This window comes from Micromys minutus, assembly GCF_963924665.1.
Source record: "Micromys minutus genome assembly, chromosome: 11".
Lineage (NCBI taxonomy): Eukaryota > Metazoa > Chordata > Mammalia > Rodentia > Muridae > Micromys > Micromys minutus.
This window is the reverse complement of record NC_137980.1, coordinates 13120785-13142984: the sequence shown is the minus strand read 5'-3', so window position 1 is coordinate 13142984 and position 22200 is coordinate 13120785. Positions and strand designations below refer to the sequence as shown.

General features: G+C 41.1%; 1 protein-coding gene across 1 annotated transcript in view; it reads left to right on the top strand.

Moving 5' to 3' along the window:
• The window catches only part of ATG10 (autophagy related 10), a 251348-nt gene that overhangs the window by 155152 nt on the left and 73996 nt on the right, over positions 1 to 22200 (top strand). Inside the window, exon 5 of the mRNA XM_080925753.1 lies at positions 8663 to 8760. Within this exon, the coding sequence (XP_080781879.1) occupies positions 8663 to 8760 (98 nt within the window). The remainder of the gene's footprint in view (positions 1 to 8662; positions 8761 to 22200) is intronic.

Below are 22200 nucleotides of genomic sequence, written 5' to 3'. Positions count from 1 at the left end.
GTGAATTTTAAAATTATGATCGTTGTCTTTGTCTTTAGTAAGAAGAACTGGGCCTGTTTCCCTAGAAGTAATGTTGAATTTTGTTCTCACCCATCCTTACCTCTGAAATACTGGCCATAATGTGGTGTGAAGATGTTGTTAGAATGCAGAGATGAATAAGGGAGATCAGAAATGAATGATACCCTTGGAGGAGCCGACGGCCCAAAGGAAATAAGTCAGGCTGAAAGCCATGGGTAAGAAACAGAGTGTGCTCAGGACCAAGAGAGGAAAAACCTGACACCAAAATGGAGGGTGATGGGATGACTTTGACCTGGGGTGGTCATGGAGTTCACAGACACCGAGGTGGGGAAGGAGAGGGCAGGGTTAGTAAGAGAAGTGGGAGGTTGAGAGCTTCAGGGGCCCTGCATTATGGCGGTATGGGTCAAGACACAGCAACACAGCTTACAGACAGTTGCTGTGCGCAGGCACACACAGTGTAGCGGCAGAAAAGGTGTGGTCTAGAGCCTCGCTTCCCATTGCTTGCTCCTTTTGAACATGGAAGGTGTGGGTCTTTGTGTTTCCAATGCCAATACCATTGCATAGATTTCTGAGGATTCTAGACATTTCCTGAATCTGGATTTTTATGTCATGGCAGCTGTGCAGTGTGTTCTGGTCCTCACAAGACAAAGGGAAGATAGAAGTTTCTTCTAATCTCCACGCACAGTGGTAAAACTGGGTGCTTTCAGGGATTCCCATGATTGAAGGGTGCATGGAAATGGCAGACTCAGACTCCACACCTGCTCCCATTTTTCAATGTCAACACTCCAATAATTGATTGAAAACTCAAAAACATGAAATTAATGAATTAATTGGTGGTATAGGTGGACAGAGTTGTCATGAGCTGTGCTCTTATAGATTTTTTTACATGGGTATCTTTGATTAGTAAAGATACAATGTATTAAATGTTTATAGGAATAAGTGAAAATTACAGAATTAGCTAACCAAGTAGCCGATGTGACTGTACATGAACAATTACACTCATTTCATAGTGCTGTATAATTTTCTCACTGAAGCAAAAATGAATTTTCTCCTTTGGTGGAGCATGCTCTCTGCCTCCCTGTGGAGTATGACATGAATTTTTATATCCTTCAAAGCTCTGTGGACGGCCAGTCTGCTGAACACTGGCATATTTCATTATGAAAAACCTACTCTAGTTTCCTTTCTATTTCTAATGACCACATGTAGGATATTTCTGTTAAACTTACTGTGCATAATTTATATTCTTTCTAACCACTTTTAGGAGTTATTTTATTTTAGTGTGTGGCTTATACTTGAGTTGGGTGGTGCTGGGGAAATAGCTCCTAGTATTATTGGTCTCACAAAAACTACTAGTATTAAGAAATTTAATTTAGAAAGCTGCACATTTTGAGCAATGTATAGTTTACTTTACATGTGGGTTATTGCTCATTCGAGAGATTTTATGTGAAAATGTCAGATGATGCGGGACATAGCTAAAGATCGTACTTTTTAAATTATTGCAGTTTTTTTTTTTTTTTTTTTTTTTTGTCCACTGTCCCGTGTTCTTTTTCTACTGCTTCAGCACAGATGTGTTGTAATTCCAGCTAACACTAGCCCATGGTGGACACTCAGTAAACTCTTATTAAATAAATGACCTCTTCTGTTGTGTTTAACTTAGAGGTTTCTTCTGAAGTTACTTTGCCTTCTATTCCGGCTTTTCAGGTTTTTAGAAATTTTGCTCAGCTTCCTCCTTGATGTGCTTATTGTGATTTCTAAACATATAAACATTAAAAAAAAAATCAGTGCTCGAGAGTAGTTGATATCTGGTGAGTAGTGGTACATGATGTATCTTCTTAACGTGGCTTAAAATTCCTCAGTGGAAGTCCTTTGACCTGAACACATTGACACAAAATGTTACGTTTAACATACTAGTCAAGGGCTTGTTTATGCTCAGGCTTTTAAGTTAAAGTGCTGCTTTTCAGTTTTCAGAAACACATAAGGGGCACCACACACTTTGTTCTTGTATTGTTTAAGCTCCATTGGTATGATGAGATTCTTGACACAGTTGGCTGTCCCAGGTCAGCGGTTCAATGGAATGTGTAAAGACTGTGGTTTACAATCATTGGGGTCACAATCATATTCGAATACCTGTCGTGTGCCCACAGGGTACGCTAAAGTTTAAAGGGCTGTAGATTTGGTCATTGTTGTTTAGAAAGCAACAGAATTCAGTTCTAGTGAGTCTCTGATCCTGAAGGGGTAAGCCCTGGCTAGGCAGACCAGCCCTGAAGACCTAAGGGAGAGGACCCATATTTTGTATAAATCATATTGTCAAAGAGGTAAAGTTGTATGTATTTGTACTTTTTACGGAGTGGGCAATAAGCAGAAGCTGAAGAGATTCACGAAATTGGAGAGGCAGAATCAAAGTATAGACTTTTATTACAAATTGGCAGATGGTTACTCATTAAAGAGGAATTTAGTTTGTATCAACAAAATCATTTGTGGCCCAACATGAAAAATAATGTAAGAATAACTTTAAAATTAATATCTTTAAGATATAATTGTGGATTCAGCAAGAGTAATATGCCTTAGTGGATAAAGAAAGGTGTTTGCTGTTCAGTCTGTTTGATCCCCACAACCTACACGGTTAAGGGAGAGAGCTGAGTCAATAAGTTGTCCTCTGGCCTTTAATCCTACACACACAATGGTGTGTGCACACTATGGCATGCACATGAACACACATACAAAGTAATAAATATGTAAGTGAACAAATTAATAATGATGATAATGATTAATAATAATAATAATAATAATAATAATAATAAATAGCATCATGAAGTCCAGAACTTGAAAAAAATTCTTACTTTAAAAAAGTACCATTGTGACTACAAAGTATTTGTTTTCCTTGCCTGGCTCTGAATGTGGTTCCCAGAACAATTCCACTGATGGTTCTTTAGCACTGCTTGAATCATTTAGCCTCCCTTAGTGACTATTTTGAAAAGAAGTGGTCTCTTAAATATTTAAGACCTGGCATGTTTGTTTAAAATGCTTAAATTCTATTCTCTGTTGTCGGATCGGGCTTGCCATGATCTAGCAGAGGATGCCAAACAAACCGGAGATGTCCAGAGGTGCCAAGAGGCTTTGCAGTGGCCCTGGAGAACTAGCTAGGTCATACATGTAGACGGGGGGGGGGGGGGGGGGAGGAGGGAGAGGGAGAGGGAGAAAGATAAAGAGAAACTGTGCACAAAACAGCAAAGGTTTATTTGTTTTTTCCTGTGTATGTGTGTGCATGTTCATGTGTGTGGGTGCACAAGCCTGAGTGGATGTGTGTGTTCATGTATGTGGAGACACACAGAAATGCCACAGGCCTGATGTTGTTTGTCAGCTCTCAATGAACCCAGAGCTCGTCAGTTGTAATCTTACTGGCCAGTTTGTTCCAGAGAAAAGAAAAACATGGGGCATATACAAACTCATCTATGAGTCGTTATTTATAGAAGCCAAAAAATAGAAAATAGCAAATGCCCATCAAGTGGTGAGTGGATAAGCCCAATGTGCCATGTAATCAATAAATACCAAAAAAAAACAGAACAAACAAAAAAATAATAAAACGAAGGAAAGGCCGGTACATGCTATGAAAACTTCTAAAACAGTTCACAAAAGACCCATCTGATCATATTATATACGTGTATGTTTATAATAAACAAATTTATAACCAAAGACAGTAGTTTTCTAGAACCAGGCAGGTTAGGGGATGCTGAGGAATTGCTAGTGAGTTGGTGGTTCCAAGTATTCTAAACCCGAGGTGATGCTTGCAGAAACCTGAGGCTCTTGTTGACTTACACGCTTTGAACAGGAGAATTGAATGTATGTGAACTATATCTTGGTAAATTGGTCTTTTATGTCTTCTGTGACCCCACAAGAGCTAAGAGGTCACTCATTCTGCTGTTCCTCAGTTCTTCTGGGCTCTCTCTCCCTGTCCCCAGAGCCTTCTCTCCTTTTGGCAGTTCTAGCTCACAGCAGTGTTAGCAGCTCACCTGCCCGCCAGCTGTCCCTCTGCTGCGGCGTCCATCTTCCTAACTTCCCATATGATGTTGGCGTCCATCGCTTCCTAACTTCCCATATGAGGTTCGCTGTGTATCTTCATTCTTGCTCTCTGGCTACAGCACACCTTCCACAAAACATCATTTTGCCCGCTGATATATCACAAAAGCTTGGGATATAGTAGATGCCAAGTAATATAAATATCTATCTCTAAAATTAACCTCTTAGCTCATTACCCCAAGGAGAAAATTAAGGGGTGAGATACTAGTTCTTCTGTGTTGGATTAAAAGTTATTTTTCATTTTGACTTAGTAATTCCGCTCTAGGAAATTTATCAAAAAAGAAAATAATTGAAAAAGAAGACACATTGGTGTGGCTTCCTTGTGACTGCCTTGTGCCAGGTACTGTTTCAAAGCTTGTGATATTTTTAAATGACCAACAGCATGTGATACTTAAGTAAGTATGAGTTACAGTGTAGCATTCGGACAGCATCAGGTAACCAGTAAAGGTGCAAAGATGGCTTTTAATTAGTGTAGAAACATTTATACTGACTATGAAAAGTATAGAAACTTCGACCTCTACTATGGAGTTAAGACACCTTTACTGATGACTTGGGGTGTGTCACACCCTGGTTCAGATGACAGGGTCCATTCAGGAATAAGAATGACCAAGATCCACACCTATAGTTCACAGTCGGGAAAGGCAGGAACTGAGAAGTGTGTAGCAGGTAACTTCAGAGAGTGATGCTTATTATGAAGAAAGCCCGGGAGGGCAAAGGGCTGACTCGTTGCTGTAAGGAGATGAGTGATTCTCTGCCTTCATAAGACCCGGTTCCTAGGGAGAAAAGACAGTGGTGCAGAGAGGCCAGTTGGGAGGGGCTGGGATGCCTCTGTTTGGAGTTTACCCTGTGAGGAGAGGAATAGAAGACATTAGGTTTATGTTTGAGGTTTATAGAGTGGACACCCAGCACTAGAGCTTGCAGGACTAACAAAGGCCGTTGTGGCTGTTGGAACTTAAGTCCCCGAGGAGCACAAATGGAAGGACAAGCACGTGTTGTAGAGAAATTTAGAATGTTGGAACAAAGCATCGTTTTCATTGTGAGTCCAGTGGCTGAGAAAGGGACAGCTATGGGATGACTGCTGGGTTTCTGTTTATTCCTCACTAGGTGAGAAATAGAGAAAGCACGTGGTGGTATATCAGTGTTAGGGGGAGCTGTGTCCTGAGTTTAGAACCCAGGGCCTTGTACATGCTAACCATATGCTGTGTGATCTACCATCATGTAATTCGTGAAATTAATATCAAAGATATAGAGAAATACATTGTTGCTAATCATTGATTCTGTTAAGCCTCATAGAAAGAGTCTGAATGCTACACTCAGAATACTTACTTTCTTTTTTAAGAGCTCCAAAAGCTAAAACCATAGAAATTCTTTTATTTTTCTTCTTTGCTTTTATTGAAAATCCATACCATATATTCTGATCGCGGTTTCCCTCCAGCCATCCCCTCCCAGTTCCTACCTCCTCGCCCATCCTACTCTAAACCTTCTTTTTCTCTCTTACGAAAACAAACAGGTTAAAAAAAAAAAAAAAAAAAAAAAAAAGAACACACACAAAACCACAAGAAGCAGCACATACAAAACAAAACCTTGAAAACACAAAATTGAGAACCATAATATAACAAGCAAAAATATCAGGAAGGTAAAAGAATGCCCAAGCAAAGCAATGGGACAGGAAAGAACCATCATTAGAAACACTGTTGGGCTCATTGTGTGTTGGTTGCCACTGCTGGGTGTGAGGCCTTAAGTGCAATTTGAATACCCACTAAGATTCTGTGGGAGAATATCAATTTCTCCTTTGCAAGCAGCTGTCAGTTGGAGACAGTCTTGGTGTAGGTGGGTGGGCATCTCCACTTCACCCTCTTACACTGAGACTTGTGCGTTGTGCTACAGTCTCTGTGAGCTCATCTGTGCACTACGCCTGTTCTGTCTGGAAGACACTGTTTCTTGGAGTCCCCCATCCCCCCCTGGCTCTCAAACCATAGGAACTCCTACTCCTTTTAATAACATGCATTTTTGAGATAAATAAAATCGCACCCTTTTTGTTTTGAACTTAGCTTTCACTTCTGTGATTGCTTTTTTTAATGTTGACCATAGCCATTTAAAACCCTGTATTCTATAGCGTTCTCTTTTTTATTCTCAAGATTTAGTGTGGTCTGAAAAGCACTGGTCCTCAGTTCTAGTATCACATTTGATGGAAATCCAGTAACTTTCCTGATACTGTTGCCAGGCTGCTCATTAGTATTCTTGGATAAACACTTCCGCCCTAGTGGGCAGGCTTTTGACATTGGCAATAAGCAAATTGTGCTTAGCTTATTGATTATTTTAAGGAATAAAATTAAAATTATTGTTTGTTATTATATATTAAAACTCAGCTTTCTTCTCTGTGTCCGAAACGTTTGGTGATAAGGAATGCATTATTTATGTATCTTTTAATACACATCTATGTATATGTATTTTAACATGTGTATGTATTTTAGCACATATACACAGAGCACTCACAGTGTCTCTGTCCTCGGAGGAAGTGTGGCTACCAAAGAGCACTAGGTTGTTAGTCCTGAACCTGCTTCTGATTCTCTCACTGGGGTGAGCCTACAGCATCATCTTAGAGAGCCAGCACCCAGGTATTAGCCGCCTTACCTAATGTTAGTTGCCCTACTGTGCTCATCCTATTAGCCTCCTACTAAGTCCCTGTCATTTTGACCTGTAAATGTTATTTGAAGGCACATTGTCTTTTGAGATTTATTTAGTGAGCCTTCTCTGTGACGCTGTGGGACCTCGGATCTTGTTTACCTCCTCAGAACTAACACACACACACACACACGCTTTGAAGATGTATGATGCTTGTCTTCAGAGCAGAGTTTGGCCTACTGTGTGACTGTGTTCAGAAAACAATATAACACAGATATTGAAGGCAGCTTGTTTTCAGCTTGTAGCTAAACATGACATTCAAATGTTAATTGGATGAATAAATCTTGCTCACTTTACAGACAAGGAAATGTCAATGGAATAAAACTATTTATCACAAGATAATGGTCTCCTGCTGCCGGATAAATGCCAAGATGAAGATAGTTACTGAAAATGTATCAAAATATTTCAGTGCTATTTATTGAAAATAAAGGTTGAGGGGAAGTTCAACTGTCGGGGTCAGACATGAGAAATGTCCTGCCTCTGCCGTTAGCACATTGCTGCATCAAAGGCGCTGTGTGTGTGGCCTGGGAGCCGGGGACAGTCTGAGAAACAGCAGTGCACATGTGGATCCATTCACTCCGAGAAGGACTGAGCGCAGAGCAAAGGTTGGGAGCTACCAAGTAGTGACTGAGCCTTTTCTGTGCTCCCGACATGTCCCCAGGAGGGGCTCTTACGTAAGCCTCATGGGAAGAAAATCCTGAAAGGATTATCTTACTGCATGTATAGGAAAAGTCACTGAAATGCAAACAGCAAGGATGTAGAGAGGAAAGTGGCTGAGAGGCACCCAGGGAGCAGCTGCCAGCCCCGTGTCTAACTCCAGCTAAACTCCACGCCTCCTGTGTCCCCTCATGCTACACTTCTTCTTCCTCTGCAGTCTGGAAACCACAGCGAGCTTTACTGTTTGGAGATGCGCGTTTCCCTGCCTACACTGCACTTCTTTGAGCCCAGTAGTGCAATATAGGAGGCAGAATCGGATGCTTGCCCAAGGAAAAGGCCGATGCGTTGTCTTGAGAACTCACTGCTGTGGGTGGACGGAGGCATAGTCGATTCCAGCAGCGCACCTGGAAAGTCTTTTTGACTGTCTCTGTTCCTGGGCGTTTCAACCCATCCACCTGCTTTCCCTCTCATCTGTGTGCATTTGAAGTACTGTGGTGGTCTTCACAAAACACTTGGAGAGGGCACCAGGTGTAGACAGAAAAGCGACGTAAAGGAGAGGCTCGTTCACGACGGCTTCTTGCTGTTCCCGTCCTGCTATGGCTCAGGTTCTCCCACTGATCCCCAACACTGTGTGCCAGTGACCCCGTCCTCTGCACTGGCCAGCCCCACGTTTGCTCTGGCTGCTTTCTGTTTAGTATTCTAAGATATTAATATACTTGCCATAGTTTCTCTATAAGACATTATGCTCTCCTTCCCTCTCATCCCATTGGTGCCCAGTGGACGGATTTGAACATCACTGTCCATCAGCAGGACAGTGAAGATGTCTGGGTGTGGGCTCTGCTTCGAAGACAGAAACATGAACACTCCAGCAGCATCCAAAGCGACCTCTGGGAATCTGAGAGTCTGTCTCCAGGACTTAGCCTTGGGCTCATATCTGTTGATTCTCTCTGAACCGTGTTCACCTTTTGTTTGGTTTATAAAATTCCTGAAGGTAGTGAATAGAAATCTTAGTTGCTATGGGAACATAAAGGAGAATAGCTTAAATGTTTAATTTTCCCTCAGGAAGGAAAAAGTAACTTACACAGAAGTGTGATGCGTGATACTGACCAGGTGTGTACACCTGTAGAGATTTTTCCAGAAGTCAAGACACTCAGTGCTTTAGAGCAATAAGAAGCACCAGTGTGTCACGTGGAGCACTAACGGAGCTTTGCATGTCCTCTCACAGATGGGAGACCTTTAGCTCTGGAGGAAATATGGGAAGGAGTCCATGAATGCTATAAGCCGCGGCTGCTCCAGGGACCGTGGGACACCATCACCCAGCAGGTCAGAGTCCTTCCCTCTTACTGGACGCAGCTCCTTACCCTCTCTCACCTGCTCCTTCCCGGCTTCCATCCTGCACATCCTTAAGAGACTTCCGTTCAATGACAGCGTCTCCTAAGACACTGTGGTTGACTCTCCATATTATAAGCTTTCGTAACACCCGATAATTTCCATTCACAGAGCTTGTTATAATTTGGAATTATATATTTGAATGATCTGGTTTTTTTTTCAAAAACAAAAAAATGTTGAGCTCCCTTGTGGGCAGATCACGTATGGTTTTCGCTTTCCCTCTTAATCCTATGCCCAGCATCAGCATGGCACTTACGCTACAGTAGGTGCCAAACAAAAGTTTGCTCTATATGCAGAAGCAGAATCTAAGTTGGCACATATATTAAGAAATAGGAGCTTCCAGCACCCAGAAAGGTAAGAGGATCTCAGTAAGTCTGAGGCCAGCCAGGGTGAGACATACCTACATAGTGAGACCGTCCTGTGATGAACACTTGTCATTGGGCCCCCAGAGTTCTGTGCCTCAGCGTCTCAGTGAAGATTGAGGATCTCTGAATCAATGAACTACACGTGCAGAGGCAGAGACAGAATGCTCAGAAACATACATACCTTTGATAGGGAAAATGTTTGCTTTTAAGTGTCGCGGAAGATGATACGGGATGTAGAAAGATCCTATGCCAACTGTATGGCTTTAATTTTCACATTCTTCTTGATCCAAGGTCTTGCTGTGTAGCCCGGCTGTCCTAGCCAAGTAGGAATTCCCAGTCATATTGTCTATAATCCCTTCACAGTTTTACTTGTAGGTGCATTTGCAAAACAAAGAGTGAACTCTTGATTAGTAATAGGTTTGCAATATACAAAAGATGAAAATAGATCTACAAAACGAGATGTAAAAAGCAAATTTGCAAAAGTATAGCAAGCAGGCCTGTCAATCACACCATTATCACTGCCTTACCACATGGTAGCTAATTATGTTAGAAATTTAAAAGTACTCATCACTTTGCAAACATCGTGGACATAAATGATTTTTACTTTTATCAAAACTATTTCTCCAGGTCTCTGTTTAGCTTAATAACAGCTTTATTTAAAAACGGCTTTATCAGCCATTAAACTACACCCTTATGTGGATTTTATTATAATAATGGCTATTCACTTACCTGTCAGTGAGAGCAGGTCTCTGACGTGGCTGCAGGCAGCCATTTTGTAGATTTTTAGCTGAGGACAAAACTTGTACTAAGTGCCTTTCACACTGCCCTGGCTTTATGCCTTTGCACTGCTGTCTCCCAGACTAAACTGGGATGTCCTCTGGGTCCATGAGCTGAGCTTTGCATCCCTGGCCACCTGCTGCTTTTCTCTCTGCCCCTCTTCCCTGGCCACACCTTCCTAAGCATCTCCTGTAGCTCTGATCAGCCCAAAACTGATCTACAAGTGCCCACTGGGCACCTAAGTGTCTTACCTGCCACTCCCTGATGCCCTCTTGCTTTCTAAAATTCATCTTTTATTTCACTCTGTGCTCCCTGCAACCTGCTTCTATAGACCTAGACCTGGTACATGAATGGTCACTATGATTAAAATAATTGGATACATAAGCAAACAGCTGTATAGGGCTGATGAGCTGGCTCCTCTGACCACACAAGCCTGACTGAGTTTGTTCCCCAGAACCGGTGAAAAGATAGAAAGAGAGAGCCGGCTGCCAAGGGCCACATGCATATCATGGTGTTCTTGTGTCCGCACTTTCAGACAAATAATAGTAACAATTAAAAATTAGACACAATGTTTTTTATAAGCATTTTCTTCTTAATGAAAACTGATGTCTATTAATTTTAAGAACGTCTAAGTGAATGCCATTTCAACTCTCAGTATTGTCAATGACTGCGCACCTCCAGAAATGTATGTAATGGAGTCAGAAGCCACAGGGCAGAGAAAAGGTTTGGTTTTAAGTATCAAGGAAGATGGCAAGGGATACAGTAAGATCAGATGCAAACTGTGGATGTCTTTAATTTTAGCATTTTTTATACAAGGTTTCACTGTGTAGTTCTGGCTGGACTAGAACTCACTGTAGACCAGGCTTGCGCAAACTCACAGAGATCTGCCTCTGCCTCCTGATGCTGGGGTTAAAGGTGTGCACCTCCACTCCCAGCTTTAACTACTCAGCTCCTTTTTATTCTAAACTTTATTTTAAAAAACAAAGATAAATGTACAGATTTTTAAGCATTTTTGCATAAAAGCATACAAATACATTTTTATAAGGTTGTAATTAAGTATTTGTGGGTACACATACATACACATATGTATATATGTAACAATAATATAGGAAAAGAGGTTATTAATTTGAGGAGATAGGAGAGAAACTGGGAGGGGCTGTAGGAAGGAAACGGGGATGTGATACAGTTCTATTTTAATTAAAATATATTCCTTTTTTTTCTTTTTTTCTTGATCTTCACACAGTCTGTGGGTTGTTTCTGAGGTGTTCAGAGCTTTCTGGGGTTAGTATCCCATTATCAGTGACTGCATATTATATCTGTTCTTTTGTGACTGGGTTATCTCACTCAGGATGATATTCTCTAGATGCAACCATTTTCTTGAGAATTTCGTTAGACCATTGTTTCTGATAGCTGAGTAGTACTCCATTGTGTAAATGCACCACAATTTTTGTATCTATTCATCTACTGAAAGACATCTGGGTTCTTTCCAGCTTCTGGCTATTATAAATAGAGCTGCAATGAACATTGTGGTGCATGTATCTTTGTTGTATGTTGGAGCATCTCTGGGGTAAATGCCCAGAAGTGGAATAACTGGGTCTTCAGGTAGTACTATGTCCATTTTTCTACTCAGCTCCTTCTTAATTATGCTCTGATTCTGTTCCTGTGTTTTGCCTTTTTCTCATTAATGGCTCTGTTATTAGTCTCAGTGCCATCCTGGTCATACGTCCTGGTATTGGTTTCATTTTGTGTTTCAATTCCACACATTTCCGTTCTGACTCATGATATAGGGATGGGATTTTGAATTCAAAACCATGTTCTTTTTGTTTCTTAACCCAGTGTTAGCAATAAAGTGCTTTCTATTTATAGAATATCTAAGATGCTTACCCAATATAGTGAACCAGTCTGTACACTCTTCTATAGAATGGTCAGATGGACATATGGATGCCCTCTTTTCCCATTTGTCATAGTGCTGCCATGTTACACATCACATCTGACGGTAGTGTGATTTCTAACATGGGCTTACTTTATAAATAATTTATATGCCCAAGTATTCAATTTAGGTTGACTCTCAGAAATTCTTTTATTGGGATTTTGACTGTGGGCACTTTAAGTAACTTCTCATGACACTTCAGGAAATCTTCATTTACGCTTTAGATTCACTTAAAGTCAAGACAGCAAGAGAAACTCATCTGTAGCCATGGGCACCATTTGGCATGTGAACATCATTATATGCATTTGTTTTGAAGATCTTGGTTCTTAATCACAGATTGGCTAACAGGTTGGTGTTTGCTTTTTCCTTTGATTGTGATCTTTGGGAGAGTAGGTCTGCATTTTCATAAGAGTCCATGCCTAGGCAAACAAGGTGTTTGCAGTGGGATGGAGTGGGTGGGCACGATACTACCCTGGAGGAGAATAAGCCAACCGAATACTGGTTGCATGAAATAGTAGTCATCGTTTCTGCAGAACTACACTAAAGAATCATTAGCTTGCCGACTGAGCACTGTAATAATGTCCTGCCCTCCAGAGTGCCTTAAAAACAAAAGCAGCCTTTGCATAATAGGAAATGCGTTTCGCTCTGTTCCCAGCCTGATTGTGCTCACACCGGTTGTTGCTCTTCATCCTCGGTAATCACTCCTGTTCCCTCAGCACCTGTCCTGATGATAAGGACTTGTTCATGTCAGACATGAACCCTCTCTTCTGAAGACAAGCCACTCATGAATCTCATACATCTGATTATGCTGATCACTCACCTGCCTTTGTCCAACCCTGCAGCCTAATGCAAAATTGCTAAAGAAAGTTAACCAGTACTTAGTGATTGTGTGTCTGTGCATGTGTGTGTGTGTGTCTGTGTGTGCGTGTGCACACGAATGCACTACATTTAATTGGGGTTTCTTACATGAAAATGGTTTGGAGGGATAGGTTGACCAAAGAGTGACGGTTACAGTGACCGTCACTGAAGGTGTGCACTCTATGCATATGCTAAGGTCACAAGATTTTAAGAAAAAAAAATAAACCTTCGATTTTTACTTAAAGGTATTTCGTGTGTAGAAGTGTATATAGTCAAATAAGTAGGCTTTTCTTATTTCCTTAAACCCTGTACTTAAGAATATTTTAAACATATCCAAAAGCATAGATGATAGTATATACATTTACACACTCAGGATGACCTTGTTTCTTCATTTATCTATTTATTTAGTCACTCCTGGTTAAACCTAGGATAAACCCATTAAACTGGTTAAACCCATGTGATAATCAGATGTTCTGACTACATAGATGGAGCCTGGCCTCAGGCTGCTTTTTCTGTTCTTTTTGGAATCTCATCCAGTTTGGAGGTTTTTGATACAGATTTCAGACATTATCTTATCATATCTGTAAATATTTGAGTAGGCATCCATCTTTAAAACTAAGGGCTTGGCATAAGTGTTTATGGCAGTGGAATGAACAGTTGCCTCAACGGAAACATGATAGGTGTCCTTCAGTGGGTGGATGTCTAAACAGATTGTGTGTACATCCTTAGCCAGGAAAGCTAGTCAGCGATCAAAGGAGCCAACCAATGACACACTCAACAACCTGGATGAATCACTACATAATTAAACCAAGTGCAAAACGACGGTCTCCAACGTTTGCATAATGCTTCATTCTATTTTCATGACATTTTTTCTCTTTCCCATTTATTTTTTTTCTAAATTTATATGCTCTCTCATAACTTCACTCACACATGCACGCACAAACGCATACACACACATAAACACATTTTTTTTAATTCAAGGCACTCTCTCATTTTTCTCTTTTATCCCCTTCACCTTCCCACTTTCCTACCAGTTCCTGCTTTCCAAGAACATTTTATGGTGTGTGTTTGTGTGTGTGTGTGTGTGTGTGTGTGTGTGTGTGTGTGTGTGTGTGTGTGTGTGTATACGTGCAACACATATGCATGTGTGCATGAGCGTGTGCAGCATATACACATATGGGTGAATTACCCATTATAGAAAAGAGGAGAAACACTTTATCTAGTGGGAACATTACCTTGGCCTTTCAGCTTTGGGAGATTCCACAGAGGCCCAGAAGGGCTAAGCTTTCCCATGGATTTATGACCTGGCAGCCACCCTTGTGGCTTTTATGCAGTTGCTGCGTTACCAGGTTTTTCTTTGTGTTTTAAGGAGAAAGTTAGATAGAAAGTCTTTGCCAATGCCCTTGCGGGCTGTTGGGATTTAGACAGAGGTTAGAGGGACCTTCAGCTGACCCCAGAGAATAGATCTGTCCAGAAGGCTTCAGTTGTCTCTCCAGCGTGTTCAAACCCACCAATGGCGCTTACTAAAAGCACAGCAGGAAAAAATAGGTTGTTTGTCTTCAGAGTTGTAGGGGGCTCACCTTCCCACCTTAGCTGGCCGTGCAGTGGGGTCATTGTTCGAGCCTTTAGGTCTCTGTTGAGCCCACGTTGTCAGCGCCAGATGTGGGAGCTTGAGCCAGATGTCTGGATAGAGACCAGAGTGACCTCTGCCACCTCTGCCGCTGGGGCCCACAGACCTGTTTTGCTGCTGCTGGGCTCAGCGGGACACATGAGCTCAGGCCAGAACAGAGAAGAAAAAACCGGTTTAGCCACTTCTGCTGCTGGGCTCAGCTTCCTGCGTTTCGCCACTGCCACAGTGTGCTGGGCCAGGCTGAACCAAAATACTGGGAGGCTTTGGCGCCTGATGCAAGAAGCTTTAGGAAAGGAAATCTCTTCCCAATCGGAGGTGTTATCAGCTCTTTGGAACAAAGCCTCTCTGGGGGTGGAATGATTCTTACACTGTCCTTTTCTCTCGACCCAAGCCCCCGTATATACAGTTTTGTAATGGTTTGGAGTCTGACCACCAGTACTTCCTCTTGGCTTGGTCTGAGGGCTTGGGTAGACCTTGTCTATATATTTGGAGGTGGTCCTGCTTCTGCTGGGAGCTTATATGACCTAAGGTCACATCTACCTGCAGAGGAGGGACTTAGGGTGTGGCCGATCTTGCTGGGGTCTACGTCACATCCTCCTGTAGAGGAGGTGCTTGGGGCGTGGCCAACCGCCCCAAGGAGCCTTGCACGGCTTATGGCAGCATGAAGATTCCTGATTCTCAGAAAACTAGAAGCTTCCTACATTTCACTTATTGCTCCTGGGGCTTCTACTTGTCTCTACCAAGAACCAAGGCATTCTTCACCGCCCACATGACCCACATATGTGCAGCATATACACATATGTTGTATATATGTGTATATATATATACACATATATATATGGGATCCACTCCATTTAATTTGCATTGCTTGCGTGAAATGGCTTTGGAGGGATTGCTTGACCAAAGGCAGTCTACCAGTGGCTACATGACTGAGAAATGTGATTCCCCCCCCCCTACCCCAAACACACACACACAAACCATTAACTTCCTATAGTTTGTTTGGGAGCCTCTCCTCTACCTATGGTAGAATTTTGACCAAGTATTGTAGTGCTAACCACAGCAGCTATGGGCTCGTCTGTGCAGCAGCCATATCATGCCCAGTACTACTTTACATCCTTTGGCTCTTAAATCCTTTCTGTGGATTTGGAGCCTTGGAAGGTAGAATAGTCATCCAGTTTATTGTTTAGGGCTACACACTCAACTCTTGCCTGTTTTCAACACATTGACCAGTTCTGAGTCTGCATTAACTGTTGCTTACTTGCAAATAGAAGCTTCTTTGACCAAGGCTGAACACAGATTAATTTATAGGCAGAAAAATAAACATTTTGAAGGTAGTTTGATATCATATCCAATACAATAGTAGTAGGTTACCCTCTAGGGCTTATGCCCTTCTCAGCTATGGCCTTTGACCTTTGGCCAGGTTCTATGTATGGGTTCCTTCTGTTGAGTAGGCCTACCTGAAACTCAAACAGAAAACAGATGCTCATCTTAACTCCCATGCCACTGTGGCCCTAGCAGGTGTATCTTGCCTGAAAGTTGGTATTGTCAATAAAAGGGCTCACAGCTGGATATGACTGCTAATGACTTTTCTCTTCTGGAAGTCTGTGTGTCAGTACAAAGCCTAGCCAAGCAGTGAGGAACTTTCCAGCCCAGTTTCAGCCTTGATTTCTCTCTGTCTTGCAAGCAAAATTGTGTCTGAGCAATAAAGTCTCTTTATCTAGTTCTTGTGCTCAACCAAGAGGAAGAACTGAGTTTCCAAAACTAAGTATTGTTTTTGGATCCTTTAGGGCCTGCCCAACAGTGCACAGAGATGTCCCACAACTGGTACTAGGGCGGCAATAGCTTATAACTTCTAGGAACAGCGACATCTAGCCATACATGAAACTCCCGCTTTCTTAGCTTATATTTTTAACTGGGTTACAAAATAGTAGGTTTCCTAATGACATTTTTATACATCTTACCTTTTAATTAGCCCTCTCATTGCCTCCCTCATTTCCCCCCATGCTCTCCTCCTCCTGTCCTCAAACCTTTCTGTTCCCAGCATCTCCATCTCTACTTCATATCACATCTGTGCTCTCCTACCCCATCCAGTGGCCTCTTTCTCCTTCCCTGGCTTCTATGGCGCTATAAGTTGAACACAAAAATTAAATTCAGAACTAGGTTCCCCATAAGGGAGAACATGTAGCATTTGTGCCTGGGTTCTCTCACTCAGTTTTACTTTTCTCTAGTTTCATACATTTACTTGCAAATTCCACTTTTCAGTATATCTAGTATTTCATTTTGTTTATATACCACAGAGCTAGTTAATGGATATCTAGGCTGATACTGTTTCCTAGCCCCTGTGAGTAGCGCACTAATGGATGTTGACGAGCAACCGTCTCTATGGTCGGATACAGGGTCTCTGGTGGATGCCCAGGAATGGCTCTTTCTATGTCTGCCGTGCTGGATAATGCTGTATCTGTCTTCGAAACTTTTGAGGAATCCCCAGGATGGTTTCCTCAGGGAATGCTCCAACTTACACTACAATCAATCATGAACGGAGATTCTTTTCTCCATGTCTTCCCCAGCATTTGTTGTCTTTTGATACCTTGATGGTACCCATTCTGGCAGGGTGAGAAGGGAAGGCAAAGTAGTTTTGTTTTCCTGATGGCCATTGGGAAACAGACTGATTTTGACTGTGGTTTAAAATGTTTACGGACATTTATATTTCCTCTGAGAACTCTGTTCAGACATATAAGCCATTTTTTTGATTAAGCTGTGTTTATGTGTTTTTATGTTTTGCCTTTTGAGTTCTTTGTGTATTTTAGATGTGTATGCATCCCTTTGTTTGATGCTGGTAAAGATGTTCTCCTACTGTGTGCGGTCTGATTCTTAATTGACAACTTTCCTTGGATTTTTAATTTTAGCAGATGCCATTTGTCAATTGTTAGTCCTTTTTTCTTTTTTCTGTGTCTTTTAGGATACTATGTCTTTTATATCAGAGTTTCAGGTTTTGTGCCAAGACCTTTAATCCATTTTGGAGCTGGTTTTTGTTCAAGGCAGGAAATAAGAATACAATTACATTCTGCAGCACTTTTGAAAGGATCTAGTCATAACCTGGCAGCGGTTTATGGTGGTTAGGTGCTGAGGTGGGCTGTGAATGTGGCCTGGGGAACTGGGCTACTCGGTATGTTCACTTAATGAATATCTCAGTCGTGATGAGGTCAGATCAAGCAAGATGTTGCTGTTGGGAGAAACTGAGTAGGTTGCAAAAGATTTCTTCATATCATTTCCTTCGGATATGTGTGTGTGTGTGTGTGTGTGTGTGTGTGTGTGTGTGTGTATTTATAGCAATATATAAACTATATATATTTCATAATCAAAAATTTAAAAACTAAAAACTCTCAATGTGTGAGTCTAGTAATTACATCTAAAATTGGGGAAAATATAGTAACATTAAGCAAGCAAGCACTATTTTGATTTTTTTTTTGAGTTGGTTTGAATCAATAGCCAAATAAATTTACACATTATAATGGTCAAAGTCCCTTACAACTTTATGAATCTGCATAAAATCCATGGAGATTTTCATCCTTTCCTCTTTTACATGGCAGTCTTTGTCATTGAAGAAATGTGTTATTTATTCTACAAGTTTTCTGCAGCCTTGATTTTCTTTTCTGGTTGAATCATTATGATGCTCAGCATGTCCTCCCTGTATGTTTTATGAGCTGGTAATTAGATATTAAGGTTTGATCATATTGGCACTTGAATGTTGAGGGGGCAGGAAAACTTCATAAGTGTTTTGATTAGACTCATAAGGAATTACATAATGCCTGATCATGGCTCCTTTTTTGTTTTTAATATTAGCATCTACTGATGACCCTTTGTCATTAATTCATTAAGGGTTACAATAATTGGGATGTTTTAATTATATCATTTATTATTTATTTATTTGTTGAACTATTTGAGTAAGGACAGTTGTGCCCACCATGCTTGTTACCTAAGGTACGTTTTGTTTTAAAAAGGCAGCAAATGTCTACTTCTCTCTTTTTGTTCTAGCTTTGCAGAGGATGAGTTGATTGTTTAGTAGCCTCTAGAAGACAGCAAGATTTTTTTTTTTTAGGATATCAATATTTTATTAGGCTTTTTTCTTACAACTTAATTTTTAAAAAAGAGAGTATAGATACATGTACAGATTTTTAAAAGCATTTTGGCATAAAACTATATGAATATATTTTTGTCAGTACTTGACTTTTTTAAAGGTTTGATAGTATACATTGAAATCTTACTAGTTACCATAAGCATAAAGTACATGTAAAACAAAACATAACATGAAAATAGTCAAAGTTTTCTTGGTGTGTATAGATTAAACATAATGATTTTTAAATACCAAAAATTGCCACAAGGTAATTCAAGCTATCTTCTTAGCTCTTGAATTATTAATGATTTAAGGTCTAGGTGTACCCCATTCTGAGTGGATGCTATACACTTGTTGTTGTTGGTTTTCTTTCTAAGAAGGACTGAGGCTTCCACTTTTTGGCCTTTCTTTCTTTGAGCTTCATATGATCTGTGAGTTGTTTCTTGGGTATTCAGAGCTTTCTGGGGCTAGCATCCAATTATCAGTGACTGTTTATTATATCTGTTCTTCTGTGATTGGGTTACCTCCCTCAGGATAATATTCTCTAGATACATACATTTTCCTAGGAATTTCTCCAGAGAATCAAACAATCCTATTAAAAATGGGGTACAGAGCTAAACAAAGATTCTCAATTGAGGAATATTGAATGGGTGAGAAACATCTACATCCCTAGTCATCTGGGAAATGCAAATTAAAACAACCCTGAGATTCCACTTCACACCAATATGAATGGCTAAGATCAAACACTCAGATGACAGCAGATGCTGGTGAGGATGTGGAGAAAGAGGAACACTCTTCCACTGTTGGTGGGTTGTAAACTGGTACAACCACTCTGGAAATCAGTCTGGCGATACCTCAGAAAATTGGACATAGTCCTACCTGAAGACTCAGTTATTCCACTTCTGGGCATTTACCCCAGAGATGCTCCAACATACAACAAAGACACATGCACCACAATGTTCATAGCAACCCTATTTATAATAGCCAGAAGCTGGAAAGAACCCAGATGTCCTTCAGTAGATGAATGGATACAAAAATTGTGGTACATTTACACAATGGAGTACTACTCAGCTACTAGAAACAATGACTTAATGAAGAATTTTTTAAAATTTTCTGTAAATAGGTATTAGTGGTTGAGCTCATGGTACTGATTGTCTTTTTCGATGTTCACCGAGTGTTGCTCGTGAACATCTCTTTAACTCCCGAGTGATGTTCGTATACCTATGTATTTTTAATGCCTTTCTTGCCTTAAAGTATGGGAGGTAGCACATAAATGCTACATATGTCCTGTCCAAATTTTAAATCAGTTACTTCCCAAAGAAGACGGGCTGCTTTGGCAGATGAGAAAGCTATTTGTGTCTGTGAGTGTCTGGGCTATACTCTGAATATCAGCACTTGTGGTTGCAGGATTTATGAAGCACCTTGTGTGTCTTCATTTAATTTTCCTATACTGATGATAATAGAATCTACAGAGTTGGAGGGAAAGCTAAATTAATTGGTATACATATAATACTTTGAACATTGTCTAGGATATGTAAGAAAATACATTATGTAAAAATAATCAGCATTGTTTACCTCAGGGTAAATAGTTATCTCAGTAATTACTACAATAATTGGTGAATAAAGTAGCTTAAGTTTAGGGTTTGACCCATGCCTCTCTTTACCCATGTACTTGATGCTAAACCCTGGTGACTTAGTCAATTGCTTGAACCTCAAGGTCTCTTTTTGCTCTAGTCTGTTTCACTCCTTCTCCCTCTCTCCCTCCTTCTCCTTCATCAACATTTTTGTATTTTAGGACCGTAGAACAACCTCCATTATGGAATCTGTATTAGTTCATTCTGTGTACCAACCTGAAATACCTGAACATGGGCATTTTATTTTGGAAAACAAAGCAAACCTTGTTGGGGTGACTACCATTTTGAAGGCTGAAGGTTCACATGTGAGCAACACCACCCATTTGGCCTCTGGCGAGGATGCCCCTGGTAACATCACAGCAAGCCAGAAAAGCAGAAAGGGAGATAGACACATGTATGCATTAGAGATCCCGTGCCAAAAAGTCCAGTCAGAAGGATTCAGGGCCAGCATTTGTTCTGTTTATGTTATTCACAATGGAGTTGATGAAAACAACATCAAAACCTGAGAGGATCTAGTCTAAGAATATTAGTCCTCACAGTCAGCTTGGTGGGATTTGGAACCACCTAGGAGATTTCACCTCTGGGTATGTCTCTAAAAAGCATCCCCAGAGAGTTTCAGCTCCTGTGGGAAGACCCGCCCTGAGGGCGTGAGGCACCATTCCATGAACTTGGGTCCCAAATTAAATAGAATGAAAACAGAAGTCCAGATGATACCAGCATTCCCTTCTCTCAGCGCCCTGCCTGTTGAAATGTGGGTTCTAGTCATGCATTCCCCACCCCATGAATCATGCCTTTGCCACCAGAGCCCCCCCCCCTTAGGCAAGTGCTTCTTACACTGAATTGTTCGTTAGGGACTTTATCACCTCACATCCACAAAGAAAGTAATTGCTAAAATCCGGATGATGTAACCACCTTTCTACCAGGCTCAAAACTGTGACACAGGGGACCAGATTTCTAGTGTATAAACTTTTAGGGTATACACTAAAGACAATTCCAAACCACTGCAGGCTTCCCCCATACACACACAAAAAAATTAAAATTATAATTTTATAACTTGTACTAGAGATGACAATATTCGCATTCTGTGCCAAAATATTTAATTTTACCTAAAAGTTTTTTTCTTTTTACAAGTAATATAAACATTTTCACGGACCCTAAAGGGTACATGACCCACAGGCCCGTGTGTCTAAGAATACGTGACTGGGCTATAGGGACTTCCAGGGGCTGTCGCTGGTCCTCTCCAGTCTAATCTCAGTCTTCCTGTCATTTCTACCTAATGCTGCTGACATGATTACCTGACAGGAGGTATTTTTTATATGATTTCCAGTTCTGCAGCTAATGTGCTAAAGGCTTATTTCTGTTTTCATGCTCCCAAACCACAAAGGAGTCCATCACGCTGGATCATTTTACACACATGTGCGTTCAGGCTTGTGAGGGATGAACACATATACATCGATCTCTTTTATGTAATGTTCAGAATTACCTTCTCTTCAGGTCCTTGCCTTGATTCCTAACAGTAAGCTGGAGAGTTTCGTATGACTTGCCACCTGTATCTGGTCTCCTTTTAAATAGATGATCTCTAGCCCCTGAACTGGATGCTTTGAATTGGGAAGCAGAGAACTTCGAAGCCCTTTGTCTTCTGGTTCTGTGTGTTTGAGGGAACCGAGTCCAAGTCAGTGAAGGATGCTGCACTTGTGGAACCATGAAGAAGCATACTGATTGTCTTTTTTCCTTGCTCTGTGTCCTGTGCCAGAACCCGGCTAAGAGACTGAAGGGATGGCTCTGCCCAAAGTGTTTGCTGTACAGGCATGAAGACCCGTGTTCTGAACCCCAGAACCCATATGAACAGTTAATGGTGTGGCAGTCCACCTATGATTTTAGCCTAAGAAAAAAGAGACAATGGATTTCCTAAGCAAGCTCTCTGCAGCCACTAGTCATATAGGTGGGCTCTAGTTTTAATTGACAGGCCTTATCACTGAGCAAGACGATGAGCCATTGAGGTTAATTCCCAACATCAACCCCAAGCCCCCACATGAATGTATATATGCATGCGGCCACACACACGT